The sequence below is a fragment of the Dendrobates tinctorius genome, unplaced genomic scaffold, assembly GCF_039654945.1.
Source record: "Dendrobates tinctorius isolate UK_male_01 unplaced genomic scaffold, ASM3965494v1 ptg000156l, whole genome shotgun sequence".
Taxonomy (NCBI): domain Eukaryota; kingdom Metazoa; phylum Chordata; class Amphibia; order Anura; family Dendrobatidae; genus Dendrobates; species Dendrobates tinctorius.
Window position 1 is genome coordinate 4,751,146 of NW_027361823.1, and position 27,514 is coordinate 4,778,659.

The following is a 27,514-nucleotide window of genomic DNA, read 5'->3' on the forward strand; positions in this document are numbered from 1 at the left end:
CACACCTAACACATTGTGTATTGGGCCTAAGTCCCATTTTAAATAATAAGCTGGGTGTTTTATATACCCTGTGAATGAGATATATTTGCGAAAGCCGCTGGCACTCAGAAACCGCCATTTTAGGGACCTGTTCTAGAATATCGGACCACTGGTCCTCCGTCAGGGGGCCAATGTCCCGTTCCCACTTATTCTTAGCAGCAGTCAGTGGATATGTCTCCAGATGGGCAGGTAATAATCTTTTATATAATTCAGAGATAAGTCCCCTAGAAGACTCAGATGTAAGTAGCATATGTAGTGTTTGATTATGTGTCACTATCACCGGATTTGTCCTTCTCTGTTTTTCCAATGCATGTCTTAGCTGTAAGTACTGATAAAAGAAGACGTGCGGGAGGTGAAATTCTGTTCTCAATTGTTCAAAACTCTTAAGAGTATTATTTTGCAAAATTTGTGACACCAGATAAATCCCTTTATCTTCCCATCTTCCGAACCCCACCAGCTTTTTGATCTCTTGCAAATCCGGATTTCGCCACAATGGCCACAATTCCGTAGGCCCATTTATCTTCAAAAGAGACTTACCCCTATCCCACACCTTGAAAATCATAGCCAACGTGGGGTATCGTGCCCCATTTATCTGCCGTCTTCCCACCTCCAACCGGCACCCTGGATATTTCCATACCGATCCTTCCCTCACAATATCACCACCATTGTCACACGCCCCGTCTCTACCCCAACCCTTAAGATGTTGCATCTGGGAGGCTATAAAGTATATGAATGGGTTTGGCACCGCCAATCCTCCCTCCTCCTTCCCTCGCTGCAGTATCTCCAAGCGAATCCTAGCCTGTTTTTTCTTCCAAATTAATTCCCGGAATAATGTATTTATTTTTGCAAAAAAGTCCCTACAGATCCACACCGGAGAATTATGTATCAAATATAATAATTGTGGCATCATTACCATTTTGATTAAGTTAGATCTACCAATATTCGACAACGGCAGGCGACACCAAGTATGTACTTTTGCTCTAAATCGCTGCAACAGGGGCTCCAGATTCAGAGCCCGAAAATCCTTCGGGGCAGGACTAACAATTATACCCAGATACTTAAACCTCCGAACTACAGGGACCGGTATCTGCAAATCTGAGAAATCCGCCGGGAGAGGGTCTATCGGCATTAAAGCTGATTTGGACCAATTAATCCGAAGACCAGACCTCAGCCCAAATTCTCGAATGACCTCCATTGCCGGCAAAATCGAGGAATGTACCTTATCTAAATATAGAAGTAAATCATCCGCGTACAATGATATCCTCAACTCCACAGTTCCACATCTGAATCCCATTATTTCTCTGGACTTCCGAATTGCAACTGCCAATGGCTCCACCGCAGTAGCAAATAGCAAGGGCGAGAGCGGGCACCCCTGTCTAGTACCTCTCCCAAGAGGAAAAGACTCAGAGACCCTGCCATTAGCCCCAACCTTCGCCACCGGCGAGCCATACAACAGCCTCACCCAATTTATAAATCTGTGTCCAAAGCCCATTTTCCGAAGTACCGCCCACAAAAAACCCCACTCCAGACTATCGAACGCCTTAGCGGCGTCTAAGGACAAAATTGCTCTTCCCCCCAACTCCCCAGAACTATGTTGAATCCCCAAGTATAGTTTCCTAAGGTTCATAGATGTGGCTCTGCCTGGGATAAATCCCGTCTGATCCTTCTGTATAACAGATGAGATAACTCGGGACATCCTATTGGCGAGTACCTTGGCCAATAATTTAACATCTGTTGATAATAGGGAAATCGGGCGATATGAATCCGGAACCTCTGGATCCTTTCCGGGCTTTAATATTAAAACTATCAAAGCTTCCCTCATAGATGGCGGGAGGACCCTCTGCCTTTCAGCCTCTTCAAATACCTTAAGTAGCTTAGGTAGCAGTAAGGGTGCATAGGTTTTGTAAAACTCGCCAGGCAGGCCGTCCGTTCCCGGAGCCTTTTCATTTTGCATCTGACCAAGCGCCTCCTCCAACTCCTCCAACAGGATGTCCCGATCCAATGAATCCCTATCGCTATCAGCCAATGCAGGGAGAGAGAGAGCATCCAGGTACTGCTCAATCTCAGTCTCCGTGAGACTGCAATCTGATGTGTATAGTCGCATATAATACCTCCTTATCTCACTCACTATGTCCGCACTGTCTGTCACAGGACCACCCGAGTCCGTTTTTAGCCTATTGATATATGAAGATCCGTCCTGTGCTCTAATGACCGTGGCCAATAAATGTCCTACTCCCTCCCCCTCTATAAAATATTTTTGTTTGAGGAAATAACGTTTATTTGCTGCCGCCGACATGAGGTTTTCCCTGAGCGACCCCTGTGCCTTCTCCAAAGCTTTTTTAGTTTCCTCTGTCGGGTTGAGTATCACCGCAGCCTCCGCAACAGACACCTCCTGGATCAGACTCTGGGTGTAGCGTCTATTTTGGCTTTTCCGTGTGCATATTTCTCTAATATATAAGCCCCTGACATAGGCTTTCATGGAATCCCAGACTATGTGTGATGATGCAGAGTACTCATTAAGTTGAAAATATTCTAGAATGGCATCATGCAAAGATCCCCCTATAAGCTGGATCCAGAAGGGATTAAGCTTCCAGATAGGTCTAGATAGGGTGAGGGGGTGTCCCCATGAAAGTGTGACATGTAGCGGCGAGTGATCAGATACACTTCTAGGCAGGTAGGCCACCCCTCGTACATATGGGGTCATGAGTGTATTCCCAATGGCCAGGTCTATCCGTGACATAGCGTGGTGGGAGCTAGAGTAGCAGGAAAACTGTCTGGCTGTGGGGTTTTGGACACGCCAAAGATCTACCATACCCAGCTCCACTAACGTTCTAGCAAATGAGGTTGAGGCTGCATCCTCTGATATGTTTCCCGAATGCAACTTATCCAAATAGGGATGCAAATATGTATTAAAATCTCCTATTAGAAGAGTCGGCGCAGGGGGAAAGGAACCCAAAATAGACAAGATTCTTTTTACTGGTTCGACTGAATAGGGCGGGGGGATGTATATGGCAACCAAAATAAATTGTATACCGTATAACGTGCAAAGCAAACATACAAATCTGCCCCCAGGGTCAACCACTGATTTAGTACATGAGAAGGGGATGGACCTGTGCACCAGCACACTGACACCCCGCGCATGGGTCGATTACGTGGAATGATATTCATGTGAAACCCATCCCTTTCTTAGCCAATGAATATTATCTTTCACCATGTGGGTCTCAGACATACACAGGATAGCCGGGAGAAATTTCTGCATATTAGTAAATATAGCACATCTCTTATTTGCATCCCCGAGCCCCCTAACATTCCACGCTACAATATTAAGTGATATCGCCATAAGAGCAGACTAAAAAATGAGAAATCGGAACATACTCCACTCCCGAGGGAGAGAGGCAATCTCCACCATCCCTCAGTACAATGAATTGGGCGACACGGCTGACGCACATCACATCCCACAGAACAATTAGGGAATACAACAACAAACGAAAAAAACAAAGGAGGGAGAGGGAGCACTGCACACCAGTGCACAGCGCCCCTACCCCCAAACACAAGTGTAACTTGCACATTTCTCTCAAATAGAGAGAATCAGGGCTAGAAAACTCGCCCAGAGTCCATGCAGGGAGAAGGATCCACAGCTTGTCACTGTAACGAGTGTCCACAGCAATCCGGTCAGCTCCCGCCCTGAATCCGAAATGGAATGAACAGTAGTAATTATACCAGCATAGCGTCCTAGACAAAAAGGAGTAACAACACCTGGTGGCGAAAAAAGGGAGAACTTCAAGTATTCTTCCTCCTCATGGACCTCTCATTAATATCCAGCCAGGACAGCGCCATTCCCGCCGTATCAAAAAAGTGCGTTTCTCCATTCACATCAATCCGCAGTCTAGCAGGGTACATCATGGAATATGTCACCTGTAAGTCACGTAGGCGTTTTTTAATCTCAATAAATTGCGCCCTTTTACGCTGCACCTCCAGGGAAAAATCAGGGAAAATGGAGACTTTCCTCCCATTAATAGCAAGTTCCTTAATGTCTCTGGATCTGCGCAGGATAGCATCTCTATCTTTAAAGTGTAGGAGCTTAAGCAAGATGGGACGCGGGGGTGCTCCCGGCGGGGGGGCACGCGTAGGGACCCTGTGTGCTCTCTCAATAGTAAAGAATGGGGACAAAACATCTTTACCAAAGGTGTCCATTAGCCATTTTTCAAAAAAGCCAAGTGAGTCAGTCCCCTCCGTCCTCTCCGGAACCCCCACCAGTCGCAGATTACTTCTACGGGAGCGGTTCTCTAAATCATCCACCTTGTTCAGCAGTATTGTAATATTTTGCGTGGCTTTTCCCAGCTCCCGTGTTATTGGTGGCAATTTATCCTCCGTCGCACCAACACGCTCCTCCAGTTCCCCCACCCTGGCAGTCACCCCTCGCAGCTCTTGTTTAATACAGGCCATGTCCTTGGCGACAATCTCCATTTGATTACTTAGAGTGGCCAGTGTGGTATTGCAGGAGTTAATTGCTGCGAGGATTTCTCCCAGTGTGGGCTCAGCAGTCACAGACTCCGGCTGCTCCCCATCCCCCACTCCTTCCTCCTCCAGCACAGGCCCCTGTGTCTGCACATGTTGGGCTGAAGGGGGGCCCAGTTTACTCACTGTTCTCTCCCTGGAGAGATGATCCTCCAGCTCCACGCTGCATCCAGCGTCTGCCTCAGTCTTTGCACTGGGCGATCGAGCAGCAGCAGGAGGCACCCTTGCATATCGTTCCAGCCTGCCAGCAGCTCCCATCGCTCCACTACCAGCCGACTTGTTGTTTGCTGGTGCCATCCTGGATGTAGCAGAGGCGCGCCCCGGCGTCTCCTTATCTTTTTTACTGCTGCGGTTCGACATAGCCCAAGGATCATCCGCTGTCTAAACGCCCAGGGAGATATTGCAGCCCTCCAGGTCAGTGGGACTCGTCAGCAGTGCCGGTAATCAGGATTTATTGTCGGATCCGGGCAGGAGCTCTCTCACTCCACGTCCTCCCTACATGAGGTCCAGGCCACGCCCCCCCAGGTTATGGTTCTAATGGATTCCTATAAGGAGGCGCTACATGGGAGACTCCTTGAATAAACGTCCTGACCTGAGGTTTGGTGGCAATTCTTTGTTGGAAAAGCACTGAAAAGGCCGAAATTTGGCCCTTGAGCAAGCTAAGCGCGAGACCTGATCTTAGTCCGGATTGAAGAAACTCCAATATTCTCGGAATGGAGAATACCAGAGGGGAACGACCATGATCCTTGCACCATGAAAAGAATATTTTCCAGGTGCGGTGATAGATACATCTGGATACGGGCCTCCTAGCACTAATCATGGTGGAGATGTCGGGAGAGAATCCAGGATTCAACAGCCATGCCGTCAAAGACAGAGCCCTGGAGTTCTGGTGGTAAATCGGGCCCTGAGAAAGCAGATCCGAGCGATCTGGAAGTCGCCAGGGAACGTCGGCGACTAGCTGTATTAGTTCCGCATACCATGCTCGGCGCGACTAGGATCATAGGCACTCCCTCTGCTCTGATCTTCTTGTCGACCCTCGGAAGCAAGGGTAGAGGGCGAAAGATGTATGGAAGCCGGAACCGGTGCCATGGCAGCACCAGGGCGTCCGCTCCGATGGCGCATGGATTGCGCCATCGGGCAATGAACCTAGACACCTTGTTGTTTAGCCAGGAGGCCATGAGGTCCACATCCGGAGTCCCCCAACGAAGACAGATCTGGTGAAAGACTTCTGGATGAAGAGACCACTCTCCTGAGGCAATGCCTTGGCGACTGAGAAAATCTGCCGCCCAATTTTCTACGCTGGGGATGTGAAATGTTGAGATGGAGGAATGGTTGGTCTCGGCCCTATGGAGGATGTGACTCACTTCGTGCATGTCCATCTTGCTCCGGGTACCTCCCTGGCGGTTGATATACGCTACAGCCGTAGCGTTGTCTGATTGGATCCTGATGGGGTGACCTGCGAGGAGATGGTGGAAACTCCGTAGAGCCAATCTGATCGCTCGAATCTCTAAGATGTTGATGGGGAGACGTGATTCTTGGGTTGACCAACGACCCTGTGCCGTGTGGTGACGAAAGACCGCACCCCAGCCGAGAAGACTTGCGTCGGTGGTTACTATCAACCATCTTACTGGGAGAAAAGACCTTCCTTGATTCAGGGAGGAATTCAGAGTCCACCACTTGAGGGCTTGCCTGACCTGCAGGGACAGAAGGATCCGACGGTCCAGAGGGAACAGGTTCTTGTCCCAAGCTGACAGCAACTGGTGTTGTAAGGGACGCAGATGGAACTGTGCAAACGGAACTGCTTCCATGGCAGCTACCATTTTTCCAAGAACTGTCATGCTGAAACGAATGGAGTGAGAAGCTGGACGGAAAGAGTTCGCACTGCCTGTTGTAAAGCTTGCATCTTTTCTGGAGGGAGAATGACCAACCCGCGGGAAGTGTCTAAGATCATTCCTAAAAAGAGATTTGCTGAGCCGATTTCGGGGAAGACTTTTTGAAGTTTATCTTCCACCCCAGGCGTGAAAGTGTATTTACTGTTAGCTCCACAGATTCTTCTCAGGCTGAAAGGGACGGACCCTTGATGAGCAGGTCGTCGAGATACGGTAACACTACTACTCCCCGAGAGTGGAGAATGGCGATGACAGCCGCCATGACCTTGGTAAAGACCCTGGGGGCAATGGCGAGTCCGAAGGGCAAGGCCACGAACTGGAAGTGTTCCTCGTGAATTGCAAAGCGCAGGAACTGCTGGTGAGACGGGCAGATCGGGATGTGAAGGTAAGCGTCCTTGATGTCGATGGATGCTAGGAACTCTCCTTTCTCCATGGAAGCGACCACTGACCGGAGAGATTCCATTCGGAATCGCCGAACCGCGACGAACTGATTTAACAGTTTGAGATCCAGAATGGGACGCAATGAGCCGTCTTTCTTTGGAACCACAAAAAGGTTTGAATAAAATCCTCTGAACCTCTCGTGATGAGGGACCGGAATGATGACGCCGTCCCTTAAGAGAGCTTGAACAGCCCGAAGGAAGGTTCTTGTCTTTCCCTTGGGCGGAGAGGAAAGGAAAAAACGAGTTGGAGGGGGGGGAGGAAAACTCTATCTTGTATCCGGAGGACACTAGCTCCCTGACCCACTTGTCGTGGACGACCGCGAGCCAGGTGTGGCAGAAGGAAAGTAGACGGCCGCCTACTTTGTCGGCGTCCGCCGGATACCGCAAAAGTTATTGGGTAGATCTCTGAGACCTGGCTCCTTTGGAACCAGAAGCCCTAGGTCTGGGTTTCCAAGGACGGTTAGGTCTGTACAAGACCTGGGAGCCTCTGTCCCCGCGCGAAGATGGACCTGATCTGGAAGAGAAGGTAGAGGAGGACCAACCGGAGTTGTTGCGAAAGGAACGAAAGCGCGCCGGCTGTTGGTTGCGAAATGGCCGAGCAGCTTTTTGTTGAGGCAGAAATTTACTCTTCCCCCCGGTAGCATCAGAAATGAGTTGATCTAGTTTCTCTCCAAAAAGGCGACCTGTTTGAAACGGGAGAGAAGTCAAGGATCTTTTGGATGCGGCATCCGCCCGCCAGTCGCGGAGCCATAGGGCTGTTCCAATGGAGACCGCATTAGCGGCAGTTTGAGCAGCGCAGTTGGCGGCGTCAAAAGAGGGTCCACTACGAAGTCCGCTGCCTGAATTATCTGCCTGGCGACCGCGGTTGCTTCTGGAGGAAGATTGGTGTCCTGGAAGGAGGTAATCAAGACCTCTGCCCAAGCGGCCATTGCTTTTGTGACCCAAATTGCCGCGAAAGATGGAAAAAGCGCTGCTCCCTAAGCTTCAAATACTGAACGGGCAAGGTAGTCAATCTGACGATCGGAGGGGTTTTTGATCGAGGACCCCTCGGACACAGACAGAAGTGTCTTTGAAGCCAGGCGCATACAGGCGAGTCCACCGGAGGGGACTGTAACCAATCTTTCATTAGGTCTGGGTCAAAGGGGTATTTAGCCTGAGTAGACTTGTGCCCTGTGAATCGCTTATGTGGACGATCTCTATGTTGCTGAACCACTTCCTTAAAGTCCGGATTGGCTGGTAAATAACCTATGCACGCGCTTGGTTTTCTTAAGAGAAATAGGATGTGTTGGAGCGGGAACATTATCCTCATCCAACTTCAGGATCTTGTTAACTGATTCTATAAGAGAATCGAGTGACTCTTGATCAGATGGAAAATTCTGAGGGGCAGACGTGTCAGAATCAAAATCAGAGTCGTGCTCGCTGAGAACTCCAGGAGAGGGAGAGCGAGAGATAGGAGCCACAGATGCAGAAGCGCGAACAGGACTAGAGGAAGGGTCATGGGTCCGCTTTCTAGAGCCCCGACCATCCCTTGAACGAGAACGGCCCCTGCTGGCGGACGGTTCCCTTTCAATGCCAGAGCTTTCCTCGGGGGGAAAGGACGCCTTCTGGTTTAAAGAGCCCTCCTGAAGGGAGAATATAGCCTGGGTCAGAGACTCTACCGAAAGTGACAGGGACGCAGCCCACTCAGGGGTACTAAACGCAGGAGACCCGTCGGCAGCGGCGGCAGGGGGCGATTGGGCGCAGGCCGGGTCGCAGTCAGTGAAGAACGGATTAGTCTGTGCATTAGGTAAGCCAGTCTTGCAAGAGGTACACACGGTAAAAAACGCAGTGTGCTTTTTAGCAACCCGCTTCGCTTCCTTAGATTGAGACATAGCGCTCCTGAAAGGGTTAACGGCAGAGCCTGCTGCAGCTGCAGGGAACGTGCCGGGAAGGGGTTAAGCTTTGATCTGGGGTAGATGCAGCTTACCCGGTCCTATCTTGTGTCCCCCGGGAGGAATGGCGGTGGCCCTGCGGTGGCACCCAGTATCCGGCTGCTCTCCTCACAGCTTGTGTCCAGCTGAGGAAAAAAGGATATGGCCCCCCGAGATTAGAAGCACGCGTCTCGCACAGGCTGAGAGTCGCCAAAGCGAGGGGGGCGGCGCTATTGAAATTGCGGCCTAGTAGACCGGAAAAGCCGGGGCCTGGATTTTGAGCCTACCCGAGGTAGGCGCCGGTGGGCGGGTCGGGGTGGCGCCATTTAAATTGCGGCCTAGCAGGCCAGGAAGCCGGGGACTACATTTTTCACGCTACCTGCGGTAGCGCCGAGGGGGGGCACGATGGTGAGGGCCGCGATGGGCGCTGAGAACTCCTGGGTGCACCGCCGCCGACTACATCAGCGCTACTCTCGGGGGACAGGACCCGACCCCACACCTCCACTCCAGCGTTCAGCGCTGTCCGGTCCTCTATGCAGGCTCTCATCCTCCAGGATGAAGCAGAGCTGGAGGAGTTCTTAAAGGGGCCACGCTCAATCGACCCTCCCTATGACAGGGGGATGGAGAGCTATGGGGCTGATTCAGGGCCTATGTAAGCGCTGTCCCAGTCTTCTACGTTACGTGCGCCTGCCCCGGACAGGAACTTTCATCAAGCAGCATCGCCAAAGGTAGAGGAATCAGCCCAAAAAACGTCGCAGGAAAGGTACGTGAAGGGTTACTCCACGTGCTTGCCTGTTGTTGGTTCGGGGGAGAGCGGGCCGTAGAAAGGAACCGTCGCCCCCTTCACTCCTCCTACAGACACTAAGCCAGAACTGGAGATGTCTCATCCAGCTGCGGGGTGTATACTGCAGGGGAGGAGTTAACTTTTTTCTTTCTGATTGCTTAGTGTCCTCCTAGTGGCAGCAGCATAACAACCACTGTCTCTGTATCCCTCAATGAGGCGTAGGAGAAATCTGTATACCGGATGGTCTTCCAACTTTTTGATCACAAATATGTCTGCTTGCTGACAGGGAATATGGGCATTGTTATTTACATTCAGACATAATACTTTTCACAGCTTTTCAATGGTTCCCTTATCTCAAAAGGGTTTCTGTTAGCTTGTAGGGTAAGCGCACACAACATCTTTTTTCAGGTGGATTCCACCTCAAAAACTCCTGAAAAACACTCAGAAGTGTGAACATATACATTCCCTATGTAAAAACAACCTTCTCCCTGAGAAGATGTCGTGTGGACATACCCTTTAACAGAAAGCCTACTTGTTCTAGTTATTGGTGGCATCCAAGTAGTAGGATTCCACAATCAGACATTGACTGCACATGATATGGTGAGAAAGCCCCTGAGGACGTGTTGTTCTCACTTCATCCCATATTGCCTTCTGCGTACCTGAGCCAGCTGTGATTCGTCATGGTGAGTACATATGTCAGTAAAGATTTCACTCATTCCATGTCCCGGATGCTGTCTGTACATCTGCTCAGCTTCAATTTCAGCTTTGGCCGCCTGTATGTAAAATCATTTAATTTGTAACGACATCCAATGATTTGTGGATAAGATATGGCATCTATATGGGCGTTCTTTAGGCATCAGGAAACATTCATGCTTCCACTGTGGCTGGATTAAAGTACAATCTTTTGCTGAAATAACTTGGCTTACTCCTCTTTACCTCAAGATGTTGCGCTCTCATGAAAATCATGGCGTTTTCATTCCTTAACTGGTGATTTTCTTCCTGAAGTTTGATAATATTATTCTGCGCTATCGCCAACTGAAAGAGAAAAACAGTTTGAATGTTGGAGAACAAAGTAACCACAGACAGAGGACGCATGCAACGGCAAACGCATACCTGCGCACGGCCTGCGCCCCCAGGACTAAAGACAGGGGACGCAGGGCGCATGCAGCATCATGAGCCCGTAGGCGGAGCTACTGGCGGAGGCACGGCAGGGGTGTGGGGCTTAGCGGCAGCCGTGTGCAGGCCGACGCTGCGGCCTTAAACGCAAATGTGAAACCACTCTTAGTGAGTCTGTGTCCTGACACAGCATCCACCGTTTGTCTCCCAGTTTAGAAAAACTGGGGTCAAAATCAAGAGGCATACAGAGAATGTGAGCTTAGGAAGTCAGCCGAGGGATGATCTGGAACACAATGGCATAGGATAACACTAGCAATATAGGGAAACCAAATAAAATAACTGGCAATTCCCAGCGGACTGGTGAGAGTTTAAATAGGGTGTGGTACTGCCACATAGGCCAAATCACGGCGCTATTTACCCCTGCTGAGCATGCACAAAGTTTCCCTAACGGTGAAATAAAAAGGCACAGCCACACCAGTATTTCTAGCCAGAAGCCAAGTGATTTCAGCAATGCTGCGCTCTCCAGCACAACCCATCAATTTTCCAGCACTCATAGGAAAATCCTCACTATTATAACAACTGTTCTGGTAACAGAGTGTGAATCGTATTACAGTGAAAATCAAGGGAAAAAAATGCTTGTATCGAGTGTCAAATAAAATTTAGACTCAAGGCGTTCATATACTTAGACTTAATTTAGCCAAACCAACCAATATCGGTTGTATCAGCTGACAGTCCAGTGCGCGTGAGGGTGTCCAAACTCCCCCAGCAGAGATGAAGGACAAGGCTTAGGCTTGTTAGATTTCCACATTCGATTCTTTTGCCGGACTGTGGATCTCTCAAAGAATGGGAGCTTAAGGCCTACGGTGCATAGGTCCATGCAAGAGCACTCAATGCCACTATTCTGTGCTATGGTGCTTTAGCCATTCGGTGAGCTGCATATGGTGCTGTACTGCAAAGTTATTCACCAGTAGCTTATTAACAATATCCCCATAATGCAATGACTTATGGAGCGTGCCAACATTTTTGCACCTGTCAGATTCATGAAGAAACTGCCCACAGCCTGATCTGATTAGTATACATTTTCCAATCTCTTTTTTAATTGCATTACCTCTTCAATAAGCTTTGCATTAGATTTCTCCAGTGTATCAATTCTTGAATGAAGACTGCTCACTGTGCCGCTGCAAGCAAGAGACAACACAACACGTTACATTGCTTTATTATTACACAAGTGCTCAGTTATATAAACAGAAGAGATATAGCAATAAACCAAGAATAATAAAATGAAGACATCAAGACACACGGAATGGCTGTAAGTGTATGTGCGCATGGCGTCTTTTACAAATGTGAACCCAGCAACTTTTCGCCGGCGTCTTTTGTCCTAAATCATCTTTTTGGTCGTTTTTTTTATTTTTGTGGCATTGTATTGAATAAATTAGATGAGCAGCTATGACATTGAAGACACCTGAAGAATGGTCAGGTCAATTCTTTTAACCACTTGACATCTATGGAAACCTGAAGAGGTTTAAAGAAGCTCAAAAGACAACATATGAACAGCAAGTCATATCTATTTATATAATTGCCTTGTAATGTTTTCATTTCCTGTTCTGTCCAGATGTCACCGTATCCCAGAATTCCAAGCGATGGGTGTCTCAATATGGAAACTGCTGCTGGTACCAACCTATTGCACGGTACCACCAGCGGAACATCATCGCAACACACACTCACACACACACACTGAATACCCCATACGCACCACACAGACACATACTCACGAAGCCTCTTGCGCGGTACCACCAGCGGAACACCATCGCAAAACACACACACATACTGTATACCCCATACGCACCACACAGACACTCACATACTCACGAAGCTTCTTGCGCGGTACCACCAGCAGAACACCATCACACTGCGCCTGCGCGAATTCCATGCAGGCATAGTGAATCATTCGGCTGATACCGATGGCAGATACGCGACGTGTCTACAGGCAGAGGAAGCCGGTCACATTAAAGGGGTTTTCCCACAAATGAAAGTTCATTTTAAAAATTGTCTGTGTCTGACGGAGTGTACGGAGCATACCACAGCTCCAGAGCAGGGGAGGAAGCACTAGACAATACTGACATTACAGCAGGGGGTCACTGAGGATTCATTTTGTGCGGTAAAATATTTCACTGACTGTTTTTAAACAATACTTTACCTCACAAAATGTATCCTCTGCGATCTCCTGCTGTAATGTCAGTATTGTCTTTTGCTTCCTCCCCTGCCCAGGAGCTGTAGTATCTTCTGTACACGCGGTACACGGTCAGACACAGACAATATTTAAAATGAACTTCTGTTCGTGGGAAAACCCCTTTAAATAGAAATTCCTCCTGACATGTTGTGCACTGACTGTTTAGTGATGGGGTACACAGGTCAAACAAGAGATTACATGAGAGGAGAATACAGCAGATGGGGAGAGAGACAGAGCACAGGGGGGAGACAGACAAAGTACAGGGGGGAGAGAGCACAAACACGTGACCGGAGAACACAGCACATGAAAGAGAGAGACAGCAGATAAGAGGGATAGCACATGGGGTAGACAGGTCAAAGAAGAGAGCACAGATGGGAGAAGTCAGCACATGGGGAAAGAGAGAGTGGATAGGTGGGTGATCACATGGGGGGAGAGATTCTCAATGCTGAAAAGCCTGCCCCCATCGTGACATTACCGCCCTCCCGATGCGATATCATCGGGCCGCCATCTAGTATAGATTTAATCATTATAATTTGTTATAACTAACCGTAGTTAGTTACTAGGCCTGGACAATGCCGGGCTCTTCAGCTAGTTTACATATAAATGCACATGTTCATTCTGTTTAATGTTTATCTCTTTTTCAGGCAGGTTACAGAGCGTAGTCACCTGGAAACTGAAAAAGACGTCTTGTGCAGGTACTCCAAGATTCATGATTGGTCCCATTAACAAAGTTTTGTGATATACTATGCAAAATCAGAATTCACACCCTATGCACAAATGATATTTCTTGGGTGATGCATTGATTCCACTTGTTGAAGCTTAGAGGGATTGAGTCATCAAAAATTACCTATTGTTTAAATCAGGTTTTTGAGTGTATTTAAAAAAATGTCAATTTTTTTTTCCATATCGCAATCTTTATTAAAAAAAACCCCACAAAATTAGTAATCCTGTAATTTCCACACTGGTCATTGGAGCTATTTTGGACTCATACTTTCTATTCTATCAGGAAGGAGTTTTCAGCAGGCTCCTTATCATAAGAGGCATGATTACGCTATCTATACACAGAATCTGTGTATATTACAGAGTCTGTTCATCGTGGGAAATGTACATGTGGATTTCCTGAAACGAAAGCAAGTTAAAGTTTAAAAAAGCCCCTGTGGCCAGTGTGAAAATGTCACGATTTCTAATTTTTATTTTTCAAAAAGAATGTGATATGAAAAAAAAACCTTGTCAAAAACTTTTTGAAAAATATATGTAACACAAAAACTTTTATAAGCAAAACGACAATGTGAAAATTTTAATTACCATATTTTTCGGACTATAAGACGCACCCATGTTTTAGAGGTGGAAAATAGGGAAAAATATATTTGAACCCAAAAAAAAAGTGGTAAAATATTTATTAACATAAATAACATATTATATGTGGTGTTAATATATATAATAGTATGTTATTACGTTGGAAGCTACGGGTAGCAGATGGTGCTGCAGGGCCAGTCTGGTGTCTGTAAAGTACAATATGAAGACGCTGGAGGGTGAGTATAAGAATGGGGGCACAGGACTTATATTTAAAGCACCACTCCAGCAGTGAAAAATAAAACTGAAGTGCGGCTTGAAGATCCCAAGGGAGAACTATAACGCTCAGCATGTCCTGCAGATCCTATGGCATGCTGGGAGTTATAGTTCACCACAGGAGTGGCAGAGGGCTTTTTATGTGCTGCAATTACTAACCTTTTAATTAATTCTTGTACAGGCTACTGCTCACTGTGCTCAGTGCAGGTCCTGCAGCTAGGAAGCCACGCTATGGTGAGTTCATGCAGCATCACATTGCCGCACAGTGCCCTCCCCCTCTTATGACCACTCCACAGGTGTCTGCAGGACCTGTGATGACATCATGAAGAGGCAGGGCTTGTGTGATCATGTGATGCTACAGCCCACCCTCTTCATGACCTCACCACAGGTCATCCACAGAGCATTCAGCATGGCATCAGCACAGCCCGGGCTGTGCTGCCTGTCAGGTATGGATCCTTCCTGCTGCACTCTGCTCCTGCCCCCTCCACCACCAGACACACATTTCCCCAGCTGCTGCATGAATCTGACGCTGGGGAAACCATGTGGGTCTCTCATTTGCTGCTCCCGCTCACTGCTCAGCTGACAGGTGGGTAGGGAAGCGGCTCATGAATATTCACTTCACTTTAAGTATCGGGACCACTGGTTTCCCCAGTGCTGGATTCCTGCAGCAGTCAACATTTTCCTGCCTCCTGCTATCCCAGTGCGATCCTACTCACCGCTGCCCCCTCCCCACATGCTACATTCCGACCATAAGACGCACCCAGACTTTCCTCCCAAATTTGGTGATCTCTGAGTATTTGGATGTGCTTGGAGAGTTAGTTTCTGTCACCGTAGCTGCATGATTTGCGGCTGCTAGACAGCCTGAATACATGTGGGGGTTTCCTAACAAACAGGCAATCCTCACATGTATTCAGGTTGTCTAGCAGCCGCAAATCATGCAGCTATGGAGACAGAAACTAAATCTCCGAGCACGCCACAATACTCGGAGGATACCCGAGCATACTCGGGAAATCTTGCGTAAGTATATTCGCTCATCACTAAAAACGAACAATGATTGTCATGGATGGTCAGACTGCGCTGAAACAAAACATTCCACCAGGCATTGTCTTCTGCCAAGAAGTATGCCAGGGCTTGGAAACTAAGGAATAACTGGCGCTCACTTACTTCAGTTGCCTGTTTAGTTCTTCGACATAGTTCTTCTGGTCCAATATTGCAGAAATGTGCACATTCCTACAATGAAAGAGAACAGTTTTTGGTCATTTCATTAATATAAAGCTGAAAAAATAATCAGAAATTTGAGATTGTCAAAATCACAAATCATATCTACAAAAATAAATAAATACAGATTAAGTGGTTCTCCCAAAGTTCCCACTGCTGAGACCCTCTTCTTGTATCACTTAGAGAACAATTGCGTAAGCGGCCACTACACAGTGACCATGGAAATTAATGTCCTCCAAACCAGCTTGGACACAGCCTATATCATTCCATTATAAGGGTTTATCTACCACAGGAGAACTCTGTAACGGAAATATTACCTCCCCTCTCTGTTATGATCGTCTTCTTCTGATTTTAGATATATGGAGAAATCAATCACTCCAACCTACGACAGAGAATTTACAAATAAAACATGATGTCAGAGAACTGCTGTAATACAAGATTATCATTAGGGCCACAAAGGTTAGCAGATGTGTTGCAAGACTGGATCATTCAGGACTACTTCACTGCATCCTGGTCACTTGTTAATTATGGGATAGATAGCCAGAAGCCCCAATGAGAGAGACCCAAAAGTTTTGAAAAGTTACAAAAGCTGGGGAGGAGTGGGAAAAGGGCATAGCTATGCCCACCCATCAAATTCAGCAAAAGTGGCAGCGTTTCGTATCCCAGAAATATGACTCCAGTCCCTAACCGGAGTAGCATTTCTGAAAAGGTTTACGCAACGCCAGTCTTAATAAATTGGCCCTGTGAGTTTCCTGAGTTACACTGTGGCCACACTACTCAATGTTAAAAGTCCTTCTCCAAACAGGTGCAGACAAATGACAATTGCCATCAGTCTTTCCACCTCCCTATTGGACTCTCTTAGGTCACCAGACACACATTTTCTCCATAGAAGGAGGTTGCAGGGATAGGATTGACCCTTTTCAGAAATCTTTAGACTATAAGCTGGAGTAGATATAACTATAAAAACTGAGTATTCCTCTCCACTGGCGCTCTGATCTCTGTTGTTTGTCTGCAGCGCTGAGATTATGTTGACAAAGCTCCAGCCAAGTATTGAGCTTAGTGGATCTGCCCTCAATGCAGAAGCAGTAATCACATTCCAATGAATGAACACCCATGTAATACAGGGTGCAGGAGTGAAAGCAATTGTTTGTGGTGACTCTTTTTTTCCTGGCTAACATACTGATGACCCCCCCCCTCTTTAACAGGAACCTGTCATATCCCCAAACTCTATTGACCTGCAGATAAAGGATTAATCTGCAGGTTGACAGCATTGTAAAGCCGTGTGGCCACTAAACTGAAATCCCAGCTGTCAGGAGGAAATTAACTATTTCTCCCAGCAGCCTCCAACTTTCAGTCTTAAGGCCCCGTTAAACTGGGGAGTTAGCGTGCACTCTAGTCAAGTTTTAACGAGGTGCAGGTGCAACGGACCAGTAGGTCCCAATTATAAATTTAGTCTAATTCACCGCACACTCTGATGTGTGCTTTAAGAAAGTAGCGCTCCCGCGGGAGCGCGGCGCGGGAGCACTTCTTTCTTAAAGCACACATCAGCCACTTATCTTGGGCTGTCTTCTTGCGAGATTTTCTTCTCCTTCTGCAAATTTCCAATACTGGATTAAGCGATAAAGTGATAAAGGCTCGGACTAAGCTGAAACGTCTTATTTATATCGCTTCTACTGTGTGCTATATTCTTGTTTGGCTCCCACATGTAATAAAATGAGCACTTATTTGTGTCAAAATCTGTTTGAGTGTGCTGTGAATTAGACTAAATTTAAGGCCCCGTTACACATAACGATGTCCCAGCGATCCCACCAACGATCCGACATGATGGGATCGCTGGGACATCGTTAGGCTGATCGCTGGTGACCTGTCACAAGACAGCCCCTCCAGCGATCAGGACCAGCGACGCTGGACGCTGGTTTCTAATGTAAACATCGGGTATCCAGGAGCTGTGGCTCTTGGATACCCGCTGTTTACCTTGGAAACCGGCGTACACGCTGGTTTCCAAGCTAATCATTGGGTATGTAAGAGCCGCGTGACTCCTGGATACCCGCTGTTTACCTTGGAAACCAGCGTCGCTGATCTCTCACTGCCTCATGCAGCAATGCGTGCTGGCCAGCGGGAGACCAGCGATCGAAAAATGGCCCAGGCCGATCGAGGACGATCAGTGATAACAGGCAGGGGGGCTGCCTGGCGAGATCGCTGTGGCGTCACAAAATCAGCGATCTCGCTAACGAGATCGCTGTGTGTGACGGGGCCTATAGGGGTGTGTAGTAAGAGGAGGCTGTATCTAAACACTGGCACTGACTGACAGCCAGCTTTGCAGTTTATCAGTGTTAAGCCGGCTGTCAGTCAGTGACGGGGTGTGGTTACAGCCGCCACTCACTATGTACCGAGCAGGGACTGAAGCTGCACCTTTATGACTGAAAGCCAGAGGCTGCAGAAAGGAATATTTTGGAACACTATTAACCTGTAGATTAACCCCATATTTGCAGGTTAATAGGTTTTTGGGACATGACAGGTTTCCCAATAACATCCATATGTCTTAATAGGGCTATGGGCAAATTTTGCACGTCTTCTACAAAACGTCCTCTTCAAAAGTGGAGATTAAGAGATTTTATCTAAAGATATAATTTATTTTTTACAATGCAGGGAGAAAAATATGATTTGAATGCTATAATTAATAAAAAATGAGAGAAGAGATTGACAGTGTACATGTATACATTTATATATTTATTATTCATACTTGTGAGTCCAGGTCTTCCCCTTTGACACAGAGATTGGCATCAATAACATTCAATCCAACCAGGAGACCAACAATAACTGTTCCTTCTTCTTCCATCATTACAGCATGATTTTCATAAAAATCACTGGAAAAAAAAAAGATAATTGTAAGGAATAGTTGTGTATCACAAAATTCAGGATTAAATATTTCTGCAACCTGCAATTTTTTAAATAAACATAGAAATTAAAAGGTAGTTTTACGTTTCTCCTAACAGACAACTATGACATGTCAATTACAGTCATGGCCAAAAGTGTTGGCACCCTTGAAATTGTTCCAGATAATGAAGTATTTCTCCCAGAAAATTATTGAAATGAAACACATGTTTATTTCCTCTGTGTGTATTGCAACAGCAAGTAAACAAAAAAACTGAACAAAAGGCAAATTGGACAAAACCGCAAAAATGGGAAGGACAAAATTGTTGACACCTTTCCAAAATTGTGTGTAAACAACTTTATTTCAAGCGTGTAAAGACCCCGTCACACACAGCGATCTCGCTAGTGAGATGGCTGATTTTGTGACACCACAGCGATCTCACCAGCGATATCGCTGTGTGTGACGGGGATCAGCGACCGGCCCCCCGCCGGGTATCGCTGATCATGCTCGATCGGCCTGGGCCATTTTTTGATCGCTGGTCTCCCGCTGGCCAGTGCGCATCGCTGCGTGTGACAGCGAGAGACCAACAATCAGCGAGGCTCCCAGCGCTCTAAGCAGGCGCTGGGAGCTGGTCTCTAAGGTAAATATCGGGATACTAAGCGGCGCACGTCACTTAGTTACCCGATGTGTACCTTAGAAACCTGCGTGCTGGCAGCTCCCGGCACGAGCACGCAGGTTTCTAAGGTACACATCGGGTACCTAAGTGACGCGCGCTGCTTAGTAACCTGATATTTACCTTAGAGACCAACGTCCTCGCTGGTGCTGATCGCTGGTGAAGCTGCCTGTTTGGCAGCTCACCAGCGATCATGTAGCGATGCACCAGCGATCCTGACAAGGTCGTATCGTTGTCGGGATCGCTGGTGCATCTGTATGTGTGACGTGGGTGACGGGACCGACGGGGCCTTGATGCTCGTTCAAACTCACCTGTGGCAAGTAACAGGTGTGGGCAATATGAAAATCACACTTGAAACCAGATAAAAAGGTAAATCTGCAGGTAAATTGTGTTAAAATCTTGTATGGCTGCTTTATAGGAGCAGTAGCTACAGGCAGAAAATTAACTTATATCCTTCCTGCAGCTACTCACTTCCAGTCATCGGGGCGGTGCACGAACAGTTACTGTACTAAGTAATAACTCTCCGACACATTGATTGGCAGTCTATTATGAACACGCTGAGGAGTATACTGTAAATCAAAGTACCAGAAAGTAATAACAGCACTCTCACCATCTAGTGAGCGCTGATTTTAACGCTATTTACCTGCAGATTAACCCATAATATATGAAGGTAAATAACTATTTTGGACATGACCGGTCCCTGCTGCTGGAATCGCCTTTCTTCCACCCCTAATGAATGCCCCTCAGTACGGTCTTTGGAAAGAACAAGTCATGTGCCAGTGTTTTGTACTGGTCACACATATATTTATACATGTAAATGATATCTCCTGTGAGGCGTTTTGTTTCTAAGTTAAACAAGCCCAACTTTTCCAACCTCTCATCATATGAGAGGCCTTCCATCCCTTGTAATAATCTAGTTGCCTGCCTTTGAACTGACTCTGATTTCTAAATATACTTTTTTAAAAATATGGAGCCCAAAACTGCATCCCATATCCTAGATGTGGCCTCATCAGTGATTTACAAAGTGGTGATACGTTGGGATCACGAGATTTTATCCCTCTTTTTATACATCCTAAAATCTTGATTGCTTTTGCAGCTGCTGCTTGACATTGAGGACTGCTGCTCAGCTTACTTGTAACCAGAATACCCTAGTCCTTCTCCTGCTCTGTAGTCCCGAGCATACTCCCATCTATTATATATGCAGCAATAGGATTACTCCATCCCAGGTGCATTACTCTACATTTATCTACATTAAACCTTATTTTCCAAGTGTTTGCCCATTCAGACATCTTATCCAGATCGCTTTGCAATATTGTAGTGTCAAGGTCAGATTTTAGTATCCTACATAGCTTGGTGTCATCAGCAAAGACTGACACTTTACTCTCAATCCCGAACCGAAAAAAAAACACTAGTGAAAATAAAAAACAGATTAGAAATAAAGATTGTAAAAAAGTTTCAGGTTTTAACTGGTAATAAACATTTTCTTTAATGTTATTCTTACATAATAAAGATTTATCCCAAAATCCTTTGCAGAATTCCTTTCTTGTTCTTGTATCTAAAAGTCAGAAACTGTTTCGGATAGAGGAAGGACTAAGGACTGACCTTAATATGTCCCTGCGCATGATCAGGCAGCGCAGGTAATCTGCTAGCTTTTTCTGCATCATCGATAACCGCAGCCAGGCTCTAGCTCGGCCAATGGGGGTCCTAAGAGGTAGATGGGCAACCAAAATTGATGATACTGGATTAATATGGGACATAAAGGAAATACATAAAAGAACAGGTTGATACAGAACAAGAAATGCCCACCTGAGTCCTGGTAAATCCCTCACGCTGGCTGCGACGTCTTCTGCTTCTGGACATATCTTCTCCACCATCTCCAAAGGGCACCAAATTGTTCTGTTAAAGCTAAGGAAGGATTTTCTCACTTCCGAGAAGAACATATTTCAATTATTTATAGTCATTCCTGACATTACAAGTGCAGTGTATACAGGTTTCTTTGTCATTATTCTTATTGATGATTACGTCTGATGCGCTGGGAGCCTGATTAATGCAATGTAACTGCATATTTGTTTCATATTTTGCTTCTGTGTTAAGTATCCATCAATGTACGTTACACCAAGGGCTAAGGCTTAATACTGCACCACGGTCAGGTTCTTATTACAACGCTCCTTACAGGGGATATCCAGGGAAAATAAAATGTATTCATATGGACATGTGGCTTGGTCAGGGGGCACAGCCTGCATTACAAGCAAGACAAGCCAGACTCGCTGATCTGTGCCTGTATGTGGGAGCTGTTATCAGGGGGCCGGATGGTTAGATGCCAGGAGCAATTCACACCCCTGACAGCAGCGTCCCAGAAGGCAGGGAGAGCACTCAGCTGCTAGAGCTCTGAATAGCAGATGCTGTGACAATTAAAAGCATTAGTATGGATGTAAGCCGTTATACTTTATGACGCTATGTATATGAATTTATCCCCCCAAAGTGCCCCTTTAAGGGCTCGCTCACACTAGTGTATAACACGGTCAAGTGCTAAGCGATGTTTTATCGGATGGCTCTCCTACCAATGTTATACTATGGGGCAGAGCAGATCTGCGATTGTTTTCTCATGCTGATTAGGCAGGGCATCCAATAATCATATCATGCACACCCATACGCGTCTATGGGTGTGTGTGAAACATCGGACTGCACTTGGATGTCATTAGAGTGCAGTCCGATTACCGAGGACACAGACAATGGAAAAGATGGAGAAATTAAGTTCTCCATCTTCTCCACACCTGTGCTGCGAATCTCTCATCCTAGAGAAACAGATCACACTCGGGAGACACTAGGATCATATAATATTAGCATAATGGGCCCGACACTCTCGCATGAGAGAAGCGACGGCTGTGTGAGCGAGCCCTAAGGCCTTTTTACACGGGCTGATAATCGGCAGGACTAGCGTTCAGAACAGTGCCCATTCCTGATCAATGACCTTTTTAAATATGACAGCGATCAGATGATAAACTGTCAAATACTTGATTGCCAGCTGACTTACTATGGCAGCACGTCTCACTGCGGACACAAGGGATGTGCTGCAGACAGTATGCAAACTGCATGGGGATCCAACAATCAGGGTTGCCAACTTTAGTTTTTCCTTTTTTTGGACATATCAAACAATCACAGACCAATAATATTTTTTCCGGACACATAATAAATCATTATAAGTGATCCATATCTACAGCCTATAATTCTGATATGAAGACATTGGCTGCATTCACTATAAACTGTAAAATGATGAGAATTAGAGACTAAATAATATCTATACGTTTATTCAGCTTCCAAAAAATCATGGCCACATTATATTTTTTTTACGGACAAGGCAAAAAAAAGTGTCCTATATTACAGACTGCCCTGGAATGTCTGCATCGTTTGCATCCCAGCCAACGATCTATTGACAATCATTCATTCTCACACAGTTTGGATACAGTCCATACCATTGGGCCTTCAAACGAGCACTGATGATCAATCAAGGTTCGTTATGAGCAGAAACATCTTTATTTAGTTTAGGTGAAGTGTTATTAGATCCTGTGCGGGATGAAATCACCAGCCATGGACACGGCACATGTATGGACACTGCAGTAGTGACGGCATGTACTGTACCTTTAAGCCCATGCTTGAGGCAATGTTCCATCACAACAAAGAATTGCTGAAGAGGAGGGTAATCTGAATCCAGGGTACGGCCGTAACTCAGAGCCGATTCAATGAGTCCTTTTATACTGAGCTTAGCCATATTCAGCAAATTTGTCCTCTCGACAACAGCTGGATCTCTTGCTGCTGGTACACAGGATAATAAGAGAATTGTAAAGCCATCATATTACTAAGTATGAATTATGCATACATCCGAAACACAGCTCGAAATCAACGCCAAATGTAGTTATTGGCATAAATGGTGTCTACTTTCTCATCTGCAACGTATAAAACTGTTTATATAAATGTGAATATAAGCCTAGTATCAGGCATGCAGAATGTGAGCGGCATACGGGTGGTGTTCATAACTACAGTATATCAAGAATGCATGTAAGTATATAGTCATGCCTTAAAATGACTTTGCCCGGACAGAAAACCTTCTTCCTACATAACATGGCCCCAGGTTCTGAGATGGTGGGCTCACAAACCGCACTAACCGCTGACTATGTCGCCCCGCTCTTCAGACTCTATGGCAGCCTATGAATCACAGAAGTATCGCCATCAGGGAAGGAACTATTTTAAATCTGTATGATTGCTTAGTTACATATCCATTCAATGATTTTCACACAAATGTATACATTAAGGAATTATGTATATTAGATGGTCAATTTTTTGGTGTTTTATATATCTATAATATAACTGGGGGAGCGTCTCAGTCTGAAGCCTTTATAGACTGCGCAAGCGTGACGCGCCTGCGCAGTCTGGACTCAGATTGACACATCCCCCACAGAGTGACGCATCCCCCCAGGAAATCGCGGTATGCATAAGCACTGAACACATACCGCGATCTCCGCAACACCTTACCGAACCCGGTGAGGCTGTTGCCGACAGGGTCTTGCATCTTCAGGTGATGTCTGGAGTGGGCGTGTTGTGGTGCCGGAATCGGCGCCTGCGCAGTCCGCGCTTACCGCTGCCATTTTCTTGAAGACACACTGCACTCCAGAACAGGACAGCGCTGGACACAGGGAAGAAAGGTGAGTATAAATGTTTTTTTGTTTTTTTTTAATGTGTGCAGTTTAATAGGGGTGAGGGGGACCATTCATATCAGGATTGGGGGGTGAGGGAACCATGCATACCACAAAAGGGGGATGAGAGGACCATGCATACCAGGATAGGGGGGTGAGGGGACCATACATACCACGAAAGGGGGGTGAGGGGACCATGCATATTAGGATAGGGGGGTGAGAGGACCATTCATATCAGGATTGGGGGGTGAGGGAACCATGCATACCACAAAAGGGGGGTGAGAGGACCATGCATACCAGGATAGGGGGGTGAGGGGACCATGCATTGCATACCAGGATAGGGGGGTGAGGGGACCATGCATACCACGAAAGGGGGGTGAGGGGGACCATGCATACCACAAAAGGGGGGTGAGGGGACCATGCATATTAGGATAGGGGAGTGAAAGGACCATGCATACCAGGATTGGGGGGTGAGAGGACCATGCATACCAGGATTGGGGGGTGAGAGGACCATTCATACCAGGATTGGGGGGTGAGAGGACCATTCATACCAGGATTGGGGGGTGAGGGGACCATGCAATCCAGGATAGGGCGAGGGGACCATGCATTCCAGGATTGGGGGGGTGAGGGGACCATGCATACCAGGATAGGGGTGTGAGAGGACAATGCATACCAGGATTGGGGGGTGAGGGCACCATGCATACCACGATAGGGATGAGGGGGTACCATGCATACCACGATAGGGATGAGGGGGTGCAGCACATACCAGGATGGGAGACCATATACCAACAAAAATGCCCCCCACCCGGGCATAGAACGGGTTCATAGCTAGTATATATATATATATATATATATATATATATACGCATGCAAGTCTTTGAAATGTAAATCCATTGAAACCTTTATATCTTCTAGCTTTTTCTGAATTCCAGAGAAATCAGTGTTTTCAACTGTAAAGCGCTGCGGAATATGTTGGCGCTATATAAATAAAGATTATTATTATTATTATTATCATATGCAAATAAAGCTTTAAATGCTCAGTGCCTGACAGAAGATATCTGTAGATTGACTGGAACGGGGTTGGTCTTATTGACAAATTCCCTTTACAGGGAAGGATTTCATCCCCAAACTATTCATATGCGCATGTAGCTCTTTCAAAGACAAATCTAGCAATACCTTTACATGGCCAGTCTGTTCTCCATTAAGTGATCAGTGTGTGAATTTATACGTAAAGGAGGTTATAGTTCTGAAGCCTGTGTCGCTCCAGCTCTATTCCCCACCCAGTATCGCCTCCTGCTGTGTGACTTCAAGCAAAGGAGTCATCTGTCAAGCAAGAGATGGCGATGGGTGGTGTAAGGATTCGGACTCGCTTAGGTGCGGCGGGAGTCAAACATGAGGCACGTTCCTTTAAAATTTCACAGGGTTTATTACTCCATAAACCAGAGACAGCACATAAACAGTCCTTAGCTGGGCTGTGTTCCCTCAGGTCCTGTGCACACAGGTCAGGGCAATGTCCAGAGCAGCGCTCTATCTGCAGCCGCAGACACAGGAAGGCTTCTCCTTCCTTGGAACACAGACCACTCTCAGTAGTGTCGCACCTGGACACATGGAAGTCTGTCCACACTCTGCCAGACTTCCTCACAGTCTCCCTCACATGTGCCAAACACCTTAATTACATAGCCCTGTAACCACACCCATAGGTGAGGTATGGATCACATGAGCTGGTCACATGGTCAGGACTTCACCACAGGTCCTGAACATACACATATCTTCAGGCAAAACGGAGTACATTCCGCACCCAGTGCACTAAATGACATCTTTAGTGCTCATGTACACTATAGGCAAAATACTCCGGGTTGCATCGCAGGGAGCATCCCTCCATGTGACATATCTCCCATTAACCACGCGATCACCTGTCACACCACATATCCCCCTCCTCTGCCTAAAGCCGTGGGGCTTGGCATTTTCTATTACTCGACCAGAGATCCTTCTCGGTCGTCTCTGCCAGTCAAATCGTCTATCAAAGTCAGGCCCTGCTAGTGAACTCTTCAGTAGGCGTCCCTTATCCGACTCTGTCTTGTTCTTTGATAAAGATGGGCCCACGTCAGACCACCCGCATCCCTGGCGGTCAGTATGGTGTTGCGACTCCCTTGCCCCCATACCTCTTGTCTGGACTGACTCTTTGTCACCACGTCTTCTACAGGGTCTCCTGCCTAGGTCACTCAGCTCTGAGCTAACTGAGGCATCACTACTTCCTCTTCCATCAGGCCACCTACTGTCCTCTCTCTGCTGGCCATCTCTCCTAAGGTCTATAAGGTCCCGAGAGCAGCCCTTCCATTTATCTCTATATACTCTCTTATCTCCATCTTTAGGACTTCCAGTCTTAAGTGAACCTCTTTGCCTTTCTATACCGCGAGTTGAAGGAGGCGGCCATCTTCTTTCCATTTCCTCCAGCTCTCTACTGATCTGCTTCCTCTCAAGTCTTAGCTGCTCTACTTCTTTCAGGTATGACACGCGATACTCCAGGAGCATCCGGATATTCCCAAGGCTCTCCATGGACCCGACAACGAGGAATGGAACCATCCTATCTTCACCCTTGTCCTGGGTTTCGTCATTAGCCGGAATCCTCACTCTCATCACGCCAGACCTGTTCACCATGTCCTGCATCACTTTCCCAAACCTTCCGATGACTTTCCTCACCATACCTCCGGGCACTTGAATGATGTCTTCTGCAATGCCCTGCTGACTTTGAACTTTCCTCGCACACTCTAGACATCGAGCGGCTTCTTTTTTTCCCAACAGGATCATCTGCCTTGTGCGGAGGCATTGTAGATGCATATCCCTCAGGATAGTAACCCGCTTCCTTGTGACTTCCTTAGATGACAGTATGACCAGCTGCTTCGTCTCTGGTGCCCAGATCACACTACATGCTTCTATAGCCTTCCTAAAGGCCTCATGCACACCTTCCTCAGCACAGGCTTCCTGCATGTCTTCTGGTACATCAATTACAACCTTGAAGGTCGTGGACTTGCTCTCACCCTGAACAGATGGCTCTGGGTTCCCTACGGACACTTCCCTCAAGATATCTGTCACGATTGGATGACTGTCTTGTGCAGCCCTTGGCTCACCATCTTCCTGAGATTTACAGTCTTCAGGACCCTTTTCCAAGATGGGCTTTGGCAGTTCTGCCTTGCTATCAGGCGGGCACGGCTGCTGTACGTCTTCACCCATCCACTTCTCCCGTAGAAGACCTTTTCCTACTCCACTGAGTTCTTGCAGAACTTTATCTCGCTCCTCTGCCAGGTAGCGACGCTCATCCTCTCTCCTGAGAATCTCCTGTTGATACTTCTCTTGGGCCTCTCTGAGCACCTCCATATCTTCCAACAGGGTCTTGTTCATGGTTTTACACGCTGACAGGTGACCTCTGAGCTCAGAGACTTCCTTCTCCAGCTCATCCACTCTGTGCTCAGTCACTTGTCTCAGTGCTTTGCCTGCCAAGAGCTCGGACTCTAGGTGGTGCAACCGCTCCACCTGCGCGGAGTTGGCGACTTCCAGACTCGCC

The 27,514-nt window shown here is 47.0% G+C and overlaps 1 protein-coding gene across 3 annotated transcripts in view; it reads right to left on the reverse strand.

Moving 5' to 3' along the window:
• Positions 1–27,514, reverse strand: part of RUFY2 (RUN and FYVE domain containing 2) — a 49,817-nt gene that overhangs the window by 10,228 nt on the left and 12,075 nt on the right. For 2 of the 3 annotated variants that reach the window (XM_073548164.1, XM_073548162.1), the window contains exons 3-11: positions 22,901–23,074; positions 21,068–21,185; positions 20,864–20,965; positions 18,457–18,580; positions 16,031–16,095; positions 15,660–15,725; positions 11,805–11,874; positions 10,517–10,615; positions 10,240–10,353 (exon numbers count right to left, since the gene is read on the reverse strand). In XM_073548164.1, coding sequence (XP_073404265.1) covers positions 10,240–10,353; positions 10,517–10,615; positions 11,805–11,874; positions 15,660–15,725; positions 16,031–16,095; positions 18,457–18,580; positions 20,864–20,965; positions 21,068–21,185; positions 22,901–23,074 — 932 coding nt within the window. The remainder of the gene's footprint in view (positions 1–10,239; positions 10,354–10,516; positions 10,616–11,804; positions 11,875–15,659; positions 15,726–16,030; positions 16,096–18,456; positions 18,581–20,863; positions 20,966–21,067; positions 21,186–22,900; positions 23,075–27,514) is intronic. The other variant, XM_073548163.1, reaches the window with a different exon arrangement.